General features: G+C 43.1%; 1 protein-coding gene across 1 annotated transcript in view; it reads left to right on the top strand.

Annotated features, from left to right (window-relative positions):
• Positions 1-4954: 4954 nt before the first annotated feature.
• Positions 4955-16285, top strand: part of LOC132397060 (disks large homolog 4) — a 585579-nt gene continuing 574248 nt past the window's right edge. Inside the window, exon 1 of the mRNA XM_059975316.1 lies at positions 4955-5356. Within this exon, the coding sequence (XP_059831299.1) occupies positions 5327-5356 (30 nt within the window). The 5' untranslated portion in view covers positions 4955-5326. The remainder of the gene's footprint in view (positions 5357-16285) is intronic.

Here is a 16285-nt window from a genome sequence, read left to right as displayed (position 1 = left end):
TTCTTCTGAATTCCACTGTGTATAGTTCCAGGTGATTCAATCTCTTCTCATAGGTTAACCCCGCATCCTGAGAATCAGCCTGGTAACTTCCTCTGCACCATTTCCGAAACCAGTTATGTATTTCCTCAAGCAAGGAGACTAGAACTGCGCCATTACCCTGTATAGCTGCGGCAAAACCTCCCGGCTCTTAAATTCAGTCCCTCTAACAATGAAAGCCAATGGTCCATTTTCTTTCATGATAATCTGTTCCACATGTAAACCAATCTTTTATGATTCATGCACAAGCTCTCCCAGGTCCCTCTGCATAAGAGTATGCTACAATCTGTCACCATTTAAATAATAATCTGGTCTGTTAGTCCTGCGCTCATTATACCCTTGAAGTACGCCAGTAAGTTTATCATCAGGACCTGCTCTTCCTGAGTCTATGTTGTGTCTGCTTGATGGAACCAGTTTTATCCAAATGACTCACTGGTTCTTCCTTAATGATAGCTTCAAGCATTTTCCCGACTTCATATGTTAAGTTAACTCACCTGTAGTTAACTGCCTTTTGCCTATATCATTTTTTAACCAGTGACATGACATTAGCTGTCTTTTGATCTGCCAGGACCTGCCCAGAGTCTGGAGTACTTTGGTAAATTAGCACAAGCACATTTACTATAACTTCAGCCATTTTGGGATGCATCCCTTCAGGACCTCAAGACATAGCAGCAGAATTAGGCCATTCAGCTCACTGAGTCTGCTCTGTCATTGCAACATGGCTGAGTTGTTATCCCTCTCAACCCCATTTTCCTACCTTTTCCCCGTAACCTTTGACACCTTCACTAAATAAGAACCTATTGACCTCTGGTTCTAGACTCCCCGACTATAGGATACATCCTGTCTATCTAGGCCTTTTAATACTTGAAAGGTTTCAGGGAGATTTCTCATCTCCCCCATTCTTCTAAACTCTGGAACCATTCCAAAATCTAGTGATTCTTAAAAGATTACTACTAAAGCCTCCACAATCTCTTCAGCTGCTTCTTTTGGAACCCTGGAGTATAGTCCATCTGGTCCAGGTGACTTAACTACTGTCAGACCGTTCAGCTTTCTGAAAAAGGTCTAGAGGACTTGTCTAGTTTTAGGCCCACTAGTTTTCTCATCACTACCTCTTGAGTGACAATGATTGTATCGTGGTCCTCACTTCCCCATTGCATCCATAACATCTCTTTGGCATGTTAGATGTGGCCTCCACCATGAAGACTGACACAAAATAGTCATTCAAGGCTTGGCCATTTCAACATTACCCAATATTAATTTTCCCTTCTCATCACGCTAGGGGTCCATGATCACTCTAGCTACCCTTTTTCGTTATATGTAATTATAAAAACTTTTACCATCTATTTTTTATATTTTGTGCTGGTTTAATTACATAATCTGTCTTCCCTTTCTTTATTGCTTTTTAAAGTTTCCCACTGCTCTTGGTGACTTTGTATGCATGATTTTAGTTTGATGACGTGGACTTGTGGTGACTTCTTTTATTTCCTTAGTTATCCAAGACTGGCTCTCCCTACCTCTACTGTTCTTGCTTTAAACTGGCATATTCTTTTGTAGAGTACCGTGAAAAATCTCTTTGAAAACCTTCTGCTGTTCTCCAACTGTCCCACCATATAGCCAGTGTTCCTTGTCTACACCAGCCAGCTCCTTGCACATCCCACTGGAGTCTCTGCACCCTCCTCTTGTATGAGAAATTCCATCATATTGTGATCACTCTATCCAAGAGGATCCCTAAATACAAGATTGTTAATTTGACTTGTCTCATAGCACAGGACCAGATCTATGATGGTGATTTCCCTTGTAGGTTCAATAGCATATTATTCAAAAAAGCTATCACTGGTCCATTCTGTGAAGTCCTCCTCAAAACTGACCAGACCAACTTGATTCACTGAATTGATATGCAAGTTAAAGTTCCCCATGACAACTGCTGTTCCATTCTTGCATGCATCAGATATTCCTTGATTTATTGCCTATGTCACTGTGATGTTATTTGGTGGCTATAGGCATCTCTCACCAGTAATTGTTCTCTTTACTCTTCCTAATCTCTACCTAACATTCTTTAGAACTTATATTGTCTCTTGCCATCACACCACTCTCATCCTTAATAAAGAGCACGAACCCACCTCCTTTACCTTCTCTCGGATATTTAAGACCATAAGAAGTAGGAGCAGAATTAGATCATTTGGCCCATCGAGTCTGCTCCCCCATTCAGTCATGGCTGATCCTTCTCCTCTTCCTCAGCCCCACAACCTGGCCTTCTCCCTGTAATTTTTGATGCCATGGCCAATCAAGAACCTATCAATCTCTGCCTCCACAGCTGCCTGTGGAAATAAATTTCACAAATAGAACATAGAATAGTACAGCACATATCACGCCCTTCGGCCACAATGTTGTGCCGACCCTCAAAACCTACCTCCCATATAACCCCCCCACCTTAAATTCCTCCATTTAAATTCACCTTAAATTCACCACCCTCAGGCTAAAGACATTTCTTCACACCTCTTAAATGGATGCCCCTTTATCCTGAGGCTCTGCCCTCTCGTCACCATCCTTTCCACATCCACTCTGTCTAGGCCTTTCAACATTCAAAAGGTTTCAATGGAATCCCTCCTCATCCTTTTAATTAAATTCCAATACTGTATCCAGTTATCTCCATCTACATTTCTTTAATGACCACTGAGAGATCGCCCTTTGATTCGTGCCACAAGTTTTGAATACAACAGGCATTCAGATAAAGTGCTTTACACTTGACCTTTTAGAATCTGGTAACCTTTGTCTTTGCATTTGACTTTTCTGTACTCCACCCTGACTTTTTTCTAACCTTTTCTCTGGTCTCTGTATTGCTTCCATTTGTCTTTCTGCCTGGATTCCCATCCCTCTCCCATTTTCTCGCCTCAACATACTGAGCAATCACCCTAGGGCATTGATTCCGACCCTGCCCCTGGTGTAGACTGTCCGACCTGCCCAGAACTATTTCCAATGCCCTTGGAATCTGAAACACTATCCTGAGGATAATAAAGGCCGATGGTGTTTGGCTTGGAACTGTAGAGGGAGCTTTTCTCTGTACTGATCTGATTTTTTGTATTGTTACATACATTAGTGCTTAGTGAAAAATCAAGGAAAAAAATTCAACTGTTTGATGGGGCAGCAGAGAGGGACATTACTCTGTCTAACTTGTGGTTTCCCTGTCCTGGGTGTGTGTGACAACAAAATGGTAGCCTTACTGTGTCTAGTATATGTTTTTAAAATATTTATATAATTTTTATTTCAATACTTATGAACTTGCGGGCACATCCTTAGATTCACCTGTTACCTCACTTGTACTCCTGACATCTTGTTATTCTGGTTTCTTTCCCTTTTCTTTTCAGTCCTGACAAAAGGTCTTGACCCAAAACATTGACTGTTTATTCCTCTCTATAAATGCTCCCTGACCTGTAGTGTTTTGTGTGCATGTTGCTCCAGATTTCCAGCATCTGCAGAATTCTTGTGTTTACACACGTAGGTTGTGTTCATTGTTAACGCAAACGACATCTTTCACTGTATGTTTCGATGTGCATGTAATAAATTGGGATCTGTAATCATTCTCAAATTAAAACATTGTTTAAAATGCAGTCACGCCCCAGCAGTTCTCGCCAGCCCAGAAAATTGGTAGACAGGACACCCATGCATGGGTGCATTCTTGGGAGAACCGCAAGTCGTCACGAAGTGGAACCGTCAATGCTATATTCTCTGGAACTGTGAATGGCTAATTGGCCACGCCCAGAAGCAAAATGATGAGGACCCTGACTGGCTCTCATCCTTATTCCCTCCGCGTATTCACTTGATGTTTTTATTAGGATCTTCCTGTGTAGCTCCTGCAGTTGTGTTTCCTAAGGTATGGGTGGTCTAAGCTAAGGAAGTATTGGTGGCTACAAGTGACTTTGATGATCTTGGGGCATTTCATTGGTTGCAGGTAAGAGGAGTAGCTGCCATTATGGCCTTTGTGTTGCCTACTAAGTTTGAATGACCTTGAGAAATGTGTTCAGGCAGGGCTGGGAAAGTAGTCAGGGCAGCTAATCATGAACACACGATTCTGCAGATCCAGAGCAACACACACAAAATTCTGGAGGAACTCAGCAGATCAGGCAGCATCTATGAGGAGAATAAGCAGTCCAATCACAAACAAACAACCAGTCCACATTTCAAACCAAGACCCTTCATCATGACTGGAAAGGAAGGGGGTAGGTCAGATTATTCAGGTGAGTGGGGATTGAGAACGGGATTATGTGGGATGGTAAGGATCCACCAGGAAATGGGAGGGATGGGAACCCAGTCCGGTGCCGATGTGAACATTCACAGAGAGCTTTGGTGCATTGAAATAAGCATCAACAGAAAGGAGCAAGCTTGCCCTTCGGTATCAATGACTGCCTCCTGGTTATTTCCTAGGCTGGAGAATGGTGGGGGTGGGGTGGAGGTAGATGGTGTAGGAGCAGTTTAAATTGAAGAAGCATTCCCTCGCCATATCTACTTTCCTGGTCTTTGCCCAGGCTGCTTTTCCTGTCCTCTGACAGCAAGTGCCTCCTCCCTTTAAATGAACGAGAGGAGCTGTTGTCATGATAATTAGTTAGTAATCTGGCCTCTCTGGGCAGGGAGAGGGAGAAAGAGAGAGAGACGCACTCTGTGGGTAATCTTCCTCCTCGCTCCTCCTTCCCCCAACCCCCAATTCTCTTCCTCTCCCTCTCCCTTTCTCTCTCTCTCTCTCTTTCTCTCTCTCCCCCTCCCTCCCCCTTTCCCTCTACCCCCCTTCTCTCTTTCATTTTGATGCAGACACATACACACAGAGACACACACACTCTCTCATATACACACACACACAAACACACACACACACACGCACACACACACACACACACACACACAAACGTACACACACATACACACACACACACACACACACGCACACACAGAGACACACACACACGCATACACTCTCACTCACATACACACACTCCGCCCCCTCAACCTCCCTCCTTTTCAAATTATTAATGTACGAAATTCACCTTCAGCCTGCAGCAGTTTTCTTAGTTCTAAGGCAGAAAATAATCTCCAATCTCCCTTAAATATCTTCAATAAAGGAGTCTGCCTTTCACTCCCACACTGACACAGATACACACACTCACTCACACTCACACACACACGCAAGCACACAACACTGCTGATCACCCACTTCTTGCCTGCATGCCCCCGAATGCCACAGTCTCCGATGCACGAAATCCCCCTCTGGAAGACACGGCCACCTGTTTCGTGTTGAAGAATGGATTGCCTGTGTATAGTCACGACGAAGGTAAGCGATCTTTTATTCTCCTTTCCTTTACTGAAAATTCCACAAGTTGCTGATATGTAGAAGGCTCTTTAATTGTCCTTGTTCCTTGCTAGGCATTTGGACCCTTCTCTCTCCCTCTCTCTCTCTCTCTCTCTCTCTCTCTCTCTCTCTCTGTCTCTCCCCCTCTCTCTCTCTCTCTCTCTCTCTCTCTCTCTCTCTCTGTCGCTCAATGTATATCTCGTTCCTCCAGCGTGTGTGATCTGTGAAGGATGCTGAGCTGGGTTAATGAAGAGCTGAGGATTGATCTCTCGTCTCACACCGTTCATTCTCATCATCTCCATTTCTCATCGAGACTGTGCAGGCTCCTCTCGAGGCCTCCGAACCTTGCTCCCTTGATTTTATTACATTCCCTAGCTTCCCCTCCCCCTCCCCCTCCACCATCAATCCACCCCATCCCCAACCCCATGGGGGAAAATAAAATGCATAGCCCTCACATTTCTGGCCAAATAAAGGAAAATAGGGAAAATTCGGAAGCAGTAGATTGTGGGGGTAAGGTGGTGGAAATTGTTTAGGGATTTTGAATTGCAAATTTGAGAGAAAGATAATTAATCGTTTGGAAATTAATATGATGGAATAATTCCCGTGGTTGAGCTCTTTCCGCTGAAAGGCAGTTCTATGTGTGTATTTGATGGGTGTCTGTATCAGAATTAACAAAGAATGCTAGCGAGGTGTGAGAGTGCAGTAAAAATATTCCTGATCGGAATCATTTCTAAAGAGAAAATTCTTCTAACCTCAGTGCTATTTTGACATATTCTGAGGATAATTTATGATCTGTTGAAATCCTCCCTGTTCTTCCCCCCCCCCCAACACCTTTGCCCTGTGTTCTCTAACTGGTGCTAGGGTGGGATCTCGTTAATACCTGCTTTTGCTGTAGTTAGGACAGGAGCTTTTAACTGGACACAGTTTCTCTGATCACTTGCACAGTGCTTTGTTTGCACTCTTCTTGCTTCCTCAAAACCCCTCAACCCTTCCTCCCTCTCCCTCACTATCTCTGGGCCACTACTCATTCCGGTATTGATGTTGAAGTTTAGATTTCCAGCTGAGGTCATGGTGTAGATCACAAGTGGGAAAGTTTAGTGGGAAGAGTGGACAGCGGAGAGTGGAGGGTATTGCTGATTAAAACCAAGGGAACAGGGGCTTTACTTGCAACTATAGAAAAGTGGGTTGACCCTCAGTGAGAAATGACGGGGGCAGAGGTGCTAAAACCTGGAGGTTTACAGAGGATCTGAAGAAGATTTATTTTCAGCCAGTGGGTAGTTAGAATCTGAAATGCAGTGCCTGTTGGATGGTGGAATTGGGGACAGCACTTAGGAACGTTTGAATTGCTAAGTTATGGAACTTAGTGTTGATAAATGTACAGTGCTAAGTGTGATAAATGTACAGTGGTCCAGTAGCATGTCAGTTAGAGTAAAGCTTTACAGCTCTAGAGATCACTGGCCACGGTTCAGTTCCTGCAGCTGTCTGTAGGAAGGTTGGACATTCTCCCTGTGACTTCCGGGTGCCCCAGTTTCCTCCTCCATTCCAAAGATGTACCGGTCATGGTCAGTTGTGAGTATGCTATGTTGGTGCCAGATGCATGGTGACACTAGAGGTCTGTCCCGAGCATATCCTTGAAATGTGTTGGTCATTGATGTCGATGTGACAAATAAAGCTGATCTTTAAAAAGAATTAATTTCAATTGATTTTTGATGGCCAGCATAGGCATGATGGGCTGAAGGGTCTGTTTCTGTGTTAGAAGGCCTTACATCTGATAAGAGAAGTAATATTTCCTCCTGTGGTTTATCAGTGCTCAGCTTGGAATAGAAACTATGGTTGTCACATGGGATTGTTGTAATTTGTGGAAAGTTTATGTGATTTTATTACTTGCTGATTGTCCATGGTTTTGTGCTGTGCTTTTGTGCGACTGTGCTCAACCACACTCCCATGTGCAACCATTATGATCTGTCCCAGTGAGGATCAATAACCCAATGGAGATGACAGGAAAACCTTTCCCTGGAACAGAGTAGAGGGGGGAGGGTAGAGTGAGGTGGAGAACGTGGAACTTGCTCCCAGTGGAAGGCGACAATGTGTTGAGATGAACAGCAGCAGGTCTGGGTTAAAGGGAAAGCTGTATAAATGCACGAGGGTGAGAGGAGTAGATGGAGTGGAGATAAAGAACAGAGGAGGCAGAGTAACCAAGCATTCTGTCTGTAAGCTGTAATTTACCCCATATGATCAACATTTAGTAAAGATGAAACAGCCTTCCTTATCCCCATTTCAAATGCTGTAAGAAATGAGTGAAAATACTGGAAGGAACTGTATGAAAACCAGAAGTTTATATTAGTTGTTCTTGCTGCTGGCTTTCCTCCTGGGATCTTGTTTGCAGATGCCCTGGAATTGAATATTAAATTCTTGGAGATTCCTGGAACCTGGAGGACAAGAATCAGTCACGTGTATGGTTTCTGTAGCTGAGCTCCTGTCAGGTTCCGTGCAGGAGTTTGAACTGATGAGCACCCGAAGGATCCGGGAAGACAAATAAAATGTTAGGCATAGATTTAGAGAAAGGTCACTAGCATCGTGGCTAATCATTTACCACAGTGTCACTTTCCTCCACAAGTCCCATATCCCTTGATTCTGTAATAATCAATCTTAAGTATATTCAGGACAACCCTCTTGGGTAGAAGTTTGCAAAACTTCAGCCTCTAGGGCTGGACGAAAGAGCTGCTTCTTACGTCCATCAATAACAAAGACTGTGAGGCCTTGTTCTGGACACCCAAGTCAGGAGATGCACCCTCCCTACATCAGCCAGTTGAGTTGTGTGTTTTAATCACTTCCTTTTAGACTGAACTTCTGAATAGTTGCCATGCTGGTGCCAGAAGCATGGCGACACTTGTGGGCTCCCCCATCCCCCGTACAATCCTTGGACTGTGTTGGCCATGGATGCAGAATACCACATTTCACTTGTACGTCTGTATGTTTCGACGTCCATGTGACAAATAGAGCTAATCTTTAAAATAAGCCGCTTGTGTCCCGAGGCCTGTGAGCTGAGATCTGCTCCTGCTTTGGCAATAATGACACTAACTAAAGGCTAACAGCTTGCTCCTGTCTGGTCCTATTCATGTCCCTGTGCTGCTGTCCATGACATAACACAGAGCTAGGAACTAATAAGAAAGTACAGGACATCTCATAATGTTTTACCATAATGAAGCCACTTGTATTGGGGTTGTTTTTACTGTTGCAAGAAGCCTACCAACCAATATTATTCAACAATAGATTCCACATATGTGACAGAACATGTACTTGATATGCTTTAGAGATGCTGGTCTTGAAATACATTAAGTATTGACATCAGGACACTGCAGTAGCAACTCTTCTTACAAGAGTGGCCCTTGAATCATGTACATAGTCTAAGAGAAGATGGACATTTAGTTTAAGAGTACTGCCTGTCTAGATTGAAAAGTTCCCTTGGTGCTGCCCTCCCCTCTTCCCCCAAACCTCCCACAGTGTGGCTCTCTATTAATGCTTCCTCTTTTATTAACAACCTATAGTGCATGGTTGATTGTATGTATATTAGGTGCGGGTTTTGACTAATATGCTTGTTCATGGGTGGTCTCCAGGACAGTGTTAATTATAAGGGGTCCACAGGACCATTCAATATACAGGACGTCTTCAGGAATGTTTCAGCATTTGCTGGAGATTCTGGAGAGTTTGACAATATTCGCAGAAGGGCATGGAGAATGCGTCAGCATCTACAGAGGGTCCCAGAGAGCATGTCAGTATTTATATGGGGCCCTGGGGAGTGTATCGGCATCTACAGAGTGTCCCAGGGAGTGTGTCAGTATTTACATGGGGTCCTGGGGAGTATATCTGTGTATACAGAGTGTCCCAGGGAGTGTGTCAGTATTTACACGTGGTCCTGGGGAGTGTGTTAGTATTTACACAAGGTACTAGAGAGAGAGTCAGTATTGCCATGAGATTCTGGAGAACGTGTCAGTGTTTACACAGGGTCTTGGAGAGATTGTCAGTACCTACAGGATGTTCAGGGGAGTGTGTTGATATCTTCAGGTGATTGCAGGATTGTGTTGGTAACTACACTGGTTCTTGGGAGTGCGTCAGTATTTACACACGATCTCAGAGAATGTGACGGTATTTACACAGGGTCCCGGAGAATGTGTCAGTATTTACACGAGGTCCTGGAGAATGTGTCAGTATTTGCACGAGGTCCTGGAGAATGTTGATATTTACATGGGATCCCATGGATTGTGTCAGTATTTAAGTAGGATCCAGGGAAGTGTGTTAGTATTTGCACAGGGTTCCCTGGAAGTGTGTTGATATCAACAAGAGATTCTCAGGGAGGGTGTTGGCATCAAAGTTTCTTCTAATTTTTGTTTAAGCTGCACAGATCAACCTTTGCTCTGAACAGGAAATTTTTACATGGCCTGAAAATCCCAGCTACATGGCAACAAAGGCTGTATGCGTGGGAGCATTTCAGTTACTGCGCAGCCACGTCCTGCACAGCCACGTCCTGCACAGCTTATAGGGAACAGTGGTTGGTATTTGCAAACTGTCCTGTGGAATGTGTCAGTATTTACCTGGAGTCCTAGCAAGTGTGTCAGTATTTATGGAGTGTTCCGGGAAGTGTATCACTATTTACAGGGATCCTGGGGAGTGTGTCAATATTTACAGGGGTTCCCTCGGAACGTGTCGGTATCCACAGGAGTTCCTGGAGAGTGTGTTGGTGCTTACAGAGGTTCCAGAGAGTGTGTTGGTATCCACAGGGGTTCCCAGAGAGTGTGTCTCCATTTACAGGGGGTCCTGGTGTATGTGTTGTTATCTACAGGGTTTCCCGGGGAGAGTGTCAGTATTTACATGAGATCACTGGGCAAGTGTCGGGATTTCCATGAGGCCCAGGGAGAGTGTTTAAGGGGGTCCTGGGGTATAATCGCTTTTTCACGTTCTGGGGAATGTGTCGCTATTTATAAAGGGTCCCAGGCAGTGTATCAGTATTTACAGGGTATCGTTAGGAAGTATGTTGGTATTTATAGGGAGTCCTTAGATGAGTGTGTTGGTATTTACAGTGGGATCTGGGGAGTGTGTCAGTGTTTGTAGGTGGTCTTGGGAAGGTCCTGGAGAGTGTCAGTATTTATACAGGATCCTGGAGGATGTGTCAGTATTTACAATGGGTCCTGGTGAGTTTTGACCATGGCTCTGCCAATCTGAAAAAGCCCCTCAAGCTATGTGGTTCTAATAAAATGAAATTCCCAGACCAGATCCCAGGATCTGGACTTATCTCATAGGCTGGATAGATATGCAGTGCCAACATGGAATGACATTCGCATTCACATTCACATTCTCTTTACTCCACCAGTCAGCATGTCACCCAACAGGAAAAGACTTCAGGGACTTGGTTTAGGTGCTTTACATGCCATCCAGAACTCTGAGGCCCCACCATATCTACCTAGTCCTTCCTCCTCGGCTCGGATCCACAACTGGCTCTTCACTTTGTCCGATGGAATTCTTCATCTCAGTTTTGAAATAGACAGGTTTCTTCTAATCTTGACAGTTCTTAGTGGGAGACTTCCAGCCTCCAGTGGTCCTCGATGAACAGCTACCAGCTACCTCTGATCGTTGAGATCCTTTCCCTTTTCCAATTGCTCTTGGCTACTAAACCACCGCCAGTAGTTTCTGCTCCATGGCCCTGTGGTATGTGAAGTTGTAAAAATTGGTAGCTATTTGATCTGCAATCCACTATGAATGAAATCCCCTGTACAAGGGATCAGCAGACTTAAACGAAGACTGTCAAAGTAATTTTACTATTAAAATCAGAAGTACATTGCAATACATTGTAATAAAAACTATAAATTACAGTAAGTATGTATAAATATACATTAAATAAGTAGTGCAAAAAGAGAGGGAGAAAGATACTGAGGAAGTGTTCCTTAGTTCACTGTCCACTCAGAAATCTGATGGCGGAGGGGAAGAAATTGTTCCTGAAAGATCAAGTGTATGTCTTCAGGCTCCTGTACCACCTCCTTGATGATAGCAATGAGAAGAGGGCCTGGCCTGGATGATGAGGGTCATTAATGAATGATGCCACCTTTTTGAGGCATCACTTTTTGAAGGTGTCCTGGTTTTGGTGAGACTAGTACCCCTGATGGAGCTGTAGCCTTTTTCAATCCTGTGCAGTAGCCCCTCCACAACTGGGTATCATCCAGTTATGCATCGAGTTAGAATGCTCTCCATGTTGCATCTGTAGAAAATTGCAGGAGTTTTTGGTAATATATCTACTCTTCTCAAGCTCCACATGAAATATAACCAATGTTGTGCCTTCTTTGTAAGTGCATCAATAAGTTGGGCCTAGGATAGATCCTCAGAGATGTTGACATGCAGGAACTTGGAACTGCTCACCCTTTCCACTTCTGATCCCTTGATGAAGATTGGTGTGTGTTCCCTTGATTTACCCTTCCTAAACCTGCAATTAATTTTGTAGGCTTACTAATGTTGAGTGCAAGATGTTGTTGTGGCACTGCTCAAGCAGTGAATCTATCTCACTCCTGTATGCCTCTTCGTCACCATCTGAAATTTAGCCAACAATATGGGCAAATTTATAGATGGCATTTGTTCTGTGCCTGGCCCCACAGTCATGGGGCCAGTGCGGATTGTCAGCAAAGAGGAGATATTATTTTCTGATCTGAACAGACTGTGTTCTCTTGGTGAGGAAGTCAAGGATCCAGTTACAGAGGGAGGTACAGAGGCCCAGGTTTTGGAGCTTTTTAATTAGAACTGAAGATATGATAGTGTTGAAAGCTGAGCTGCAGTCAATAAACAGCATACTGATGTAAGTGTTACTATTGGAGAGTCAGTGAGATTGCATCTGCTGTAGGCCTATTCCAATGATGGGCAAATTGCAACAGATCAAGGTCCTTGCTTAGGTAGATGTTGTTTCTAGCCATGACCAATCTCTCAAAGCACTTCTTTACAGTAAATGATAGTGCCACTGGGTGATGGTCATTGATGCAATTCACCCTGCTCTTCTTGCCCTTTTGAAGCAGACAGAAACCTCTGACTACAGTGGTGAAAGATTGAAGCTGTCCTTGAACTCAGTTGGTTGCCACAGGACCCTACCAAGTACACCATCAGGGCTTGATGCCTTGTGAGGGCTTGTCCTCTTGAAAGATGTTGTGACCTCTACATTTGTAACAGAGGTAACAGGATCACCGAATGCTTCAGGGATTTGTATAGATGTAGTTTAATTTTTTTCCTTTCAGAATCAGAATCAGAAACAAGTTTATTATCACTGGCATGTGACGTGAAATTTGTTAACTCAGTAGTAGCAGTTCAATGCAATACATTATCTAGCAGAGAGAGAGAGAGAGAGAGAGAGAGAGAGAGAGAGAGAGAGAGAGAGAGAGAGAGAAACCCAATAATAAATAAACAAATCAATTACATATATTGAATAGATTATTAAAAAATGTGCAAAAACAGAAATGCTATATATTAAAAAAAAGTGAGGTAGTGTCCAAAGCTTCAATGTCCATTTAGGAATTGGATGGCAGAGGGGAAGAAGCTGTTCCTGAATCACTGAGTGTATGCCTCCAGGCTTTTACATAGAAACATAGAAAACCTGCAGCATAATACAAGCCCTTCGGCCCACAAAGTTGTACCGAACATGTCTCTACCTTAGAAATTACTAGGCTTACTCTAAGCTCCATGTACCTATGTAAAAGTCTCTTAAAGACCCTATTGTATCAGCCTCCACCACCATTGCCGACAGCCCATTCCACGCACTCACCACTCTGACCAAAAAACTTACCCCTGACATTTCCTCTGTACCTACTCCCCAGCACCTTAAACCTGTGTCCTCTTGTGGCAACCATTTCAGCCCTGGGAAAAAGCCTCTGACTATCCACACCATCAGTGACTCTCATCATTTTATACACCTCTATCAGGTCATCTCTCATTCCCCCGTCGCTCCAAGGAGAAAAGTTCACTCAACCTATTCTCATAAAGCATGCTCCCCAATCCAGGCAACATCCTTGTAAGTCCTTTCTATGGCTTCCACATCCTTCCTGTAGTGAGGCGACCAGAACTGAGCACAGTACTCCAAGTAGGGTCTGACCAGGGTCCTATATAGCTGCAACATTACCTCTCAGCTTCTAAGTTCAATTCCACGATTGATGAAGGCCAATACACCATATGCCTTCTTAACCACAGAGTCAAGATGCACAGCTGCTTTGAGTGTCCTATGGACTCGGACCCCAAGATCTCTCTGATCCTCCACACTGCCGAGAGTCTTACCATTAATACTATATTCTGCCATCATATTTGACCTACCAAAATGAACCACTTCACACTTATCTGAATTGAACTCCATCTGCCACTTCTCAGCCCAGTTATGCATCCTATCAATGTCTCACAGTAACCTCTGACAGCCCTCCACACTATCCACAACACCTTCAACCTTTGTGTCATCAGCAAACTTACTAACCCACCCCTCCACTTCCTCATCCAGGTCATTTATAGAAATCATGAAGAGTGAGGGTCCCTGAGGCACTGCACTGGTCACTGACCTCCATGCAGAATATGACCCGTTTGCCTTCTGTGGGCAAACCAGTTCTGGATCCACAAAGCAATGTCCCCTTGGATCCCATGCCTCCTTACGTTCTCAATATGCTTGCATGGGGTACCTTGTACCTCCTACCTGATGGTAACAGTGCAAAAGGGCATGCCCTGGGTGCTGGAGGTCCTAAATAATGGATGCTGTCTTTCTGAGACACCACTCCCTAAAGGTGTCCTGGGTACCTTATAGGCTAGTGTCTAAGATGAAGTTAACTAGATTTACAACCTTCTGCGGCTTCTTTTGATCCTGTGCAGTAGCCCCTCCATACCGGACTGTGATGCAGTCTGTCAGGATGCTCTCCATGGTACAACTACGGTATAGATGTTTTTGAGCATATTTGTTGACATACCAATCTCTTCAAACTCTTAATAAAGTATAACCACTGTATGTTGGGACCAGGTTAGCTCCTCAAAGATCTTGTCCCAGGAACTTGAAGCTGCTCACTCTCTCCACTTCTGACCCCGCTATGAGGATTGGTATGTGTTCCCCTGTCTTACCCTTCCTGAAGTCTACAATCAGCTCTTTGGTCTTACTGACGCTGAGTGTCGGTTGTTGCTGCGGCACCGCTCCACTAGTTGACATATCTCGCTCCTGTATGCCCTCTCATCACCACCTGAGATTCTACCACCAATGCTGTATCATCAGCAAATTTATAGATTGTATTTGAGTTATGCCTAGCCACACAGTCATGTGCATATAGAGATTAGAGCAGTGGGCTAAGCACACACCCCTGAGGTGCGCCAGTGTTGATCATCAGCGAGGAAGATATGTTGTCACCAATCTGCACAGACTGTGGTCTTCTGGTTAGGACGGGAGGATCCAATTGCAGAGGGAGGTACAGAGGCCCAAGTTCTCAATCAGGATTATGGGAATGATTGCACAGGGCTCATTTGTCCAAGGATAAATTAGCTCATTTTTATTCCCATGTAAATCCTATATGTGACAGATGTCATTCAGAGATAGCTTCTTTAACTCATATGTTTTGGTCATGTCCGCTTTTGAAAAAATATTGGAAAGACATTTTTGATATTATTTCTACAGTATTGAGTATTGATTTACAACCTCATCCTATCACTGCAATCTTTGGTTTACCAATGATGGAGTCAATTCATTTATCTCCTTCTGCTTGTTGGATGATTGCATTTCTTACATTAATGGCTAAAAGATCTATTTTGTTGAATTGAAAAGAGATTAATCGCCCTACCACATTTCATTGGTTTTCTCAAACTATGTTATGTTTAAATTTGGAAAAAATTAGAAGTGTCATATATGGCCCTTCTATTAAATTTGAAAAGACTTGGAGGCCATTTATTCAATATTTTCATATGATGTAATTTGACCCTTTTCCAATCCTATTTTTTTCTGTTACTGATTATATACATGTAGAGAGGATCGGAGTTGATGACACTTATGATTCTTTATCTTTTCTTAGATATTATAAACGGCCCATGTTTCTTTTTTTTCTTTTTTTTAGTTAGTGGTTAGTTTGTTAGATTAGTTATTGTTTTCTGGGGTAATTTTTTTTCTTTTTCTGTTTTTTTTATATTGATATACCTAGTTTGTTTTCTTTTGTCTTGTTCATATTATATTCGTATCATGTATGATTTTGGGAGACTTAACTTTATTGTACTTATTGTTTAAATATCCTTTTATGTTCATTTTAATTTTGTAATCCCAATAATTATGTATCAATTTTTATTATCTCAAGATGCTGATATTAATAAAAAGATTGAAAAAGGATTATGGGAATGATGGTATTAAATGCTGACCTATAGTCGATGAACAGCATCCTCACATAGGTGCATCTTAGCATTGAGCTCATCTGGGAGCGAAGCATCACAGCCACTTATGATGTTAGGTTTTGCCTTGTAGGATGTAATGGCCTGCAAACCCTGCCAGAGCTGATGTGCATCCAATTCCATCTCTAACCTCAATTGGAATTATTTTTTCGCTCTTAAGATAGCTTTCTGTAGGTTGTACCTGGACTTCTTGTATAGTACAAAGTACATTTATGTCACTATGTACTACGGTAAGATTCATTTTCTTGCATTTACAGGAAAATAACTTCAATACAATTTAGGAAAAATTTTACATAAAGACTGACAAACAACAAATGTGCAAAGCAAAACAAATTTTGCAAATAAAATATTAAATAATACTGAGAACATGAGTTGTAGAGTCTTTGAAAGTGAGTCTGAAGTTATCCATACCAGTTCAGCAGCTGAGGTTGTAGGATAATAGCTGTTCCTGAACCTGATGGTGTGGGACCTGAGGATCCTGTACCTCCTGTC

This window comes from Hypanus sabinus, chromosome 7 (assembly GCF_030144855.1).
Source record: "Hypanus sabinus isolate sHypSab1 chromosome 7, sHypSab1.hap1, whole genome shotgun sequence".
NCBI classification, from domain to species: Eukaryota; Metazoa; Chordata; class Chondrichthyes; order Myliobatiformes; family Dasyatidae; genus Hypanus; species Hypanus sabinus.
Note: the sequence above shows the minus strand (reverse complement) of the source record. Positions and strands in the feature narration are given on the sequence as shown.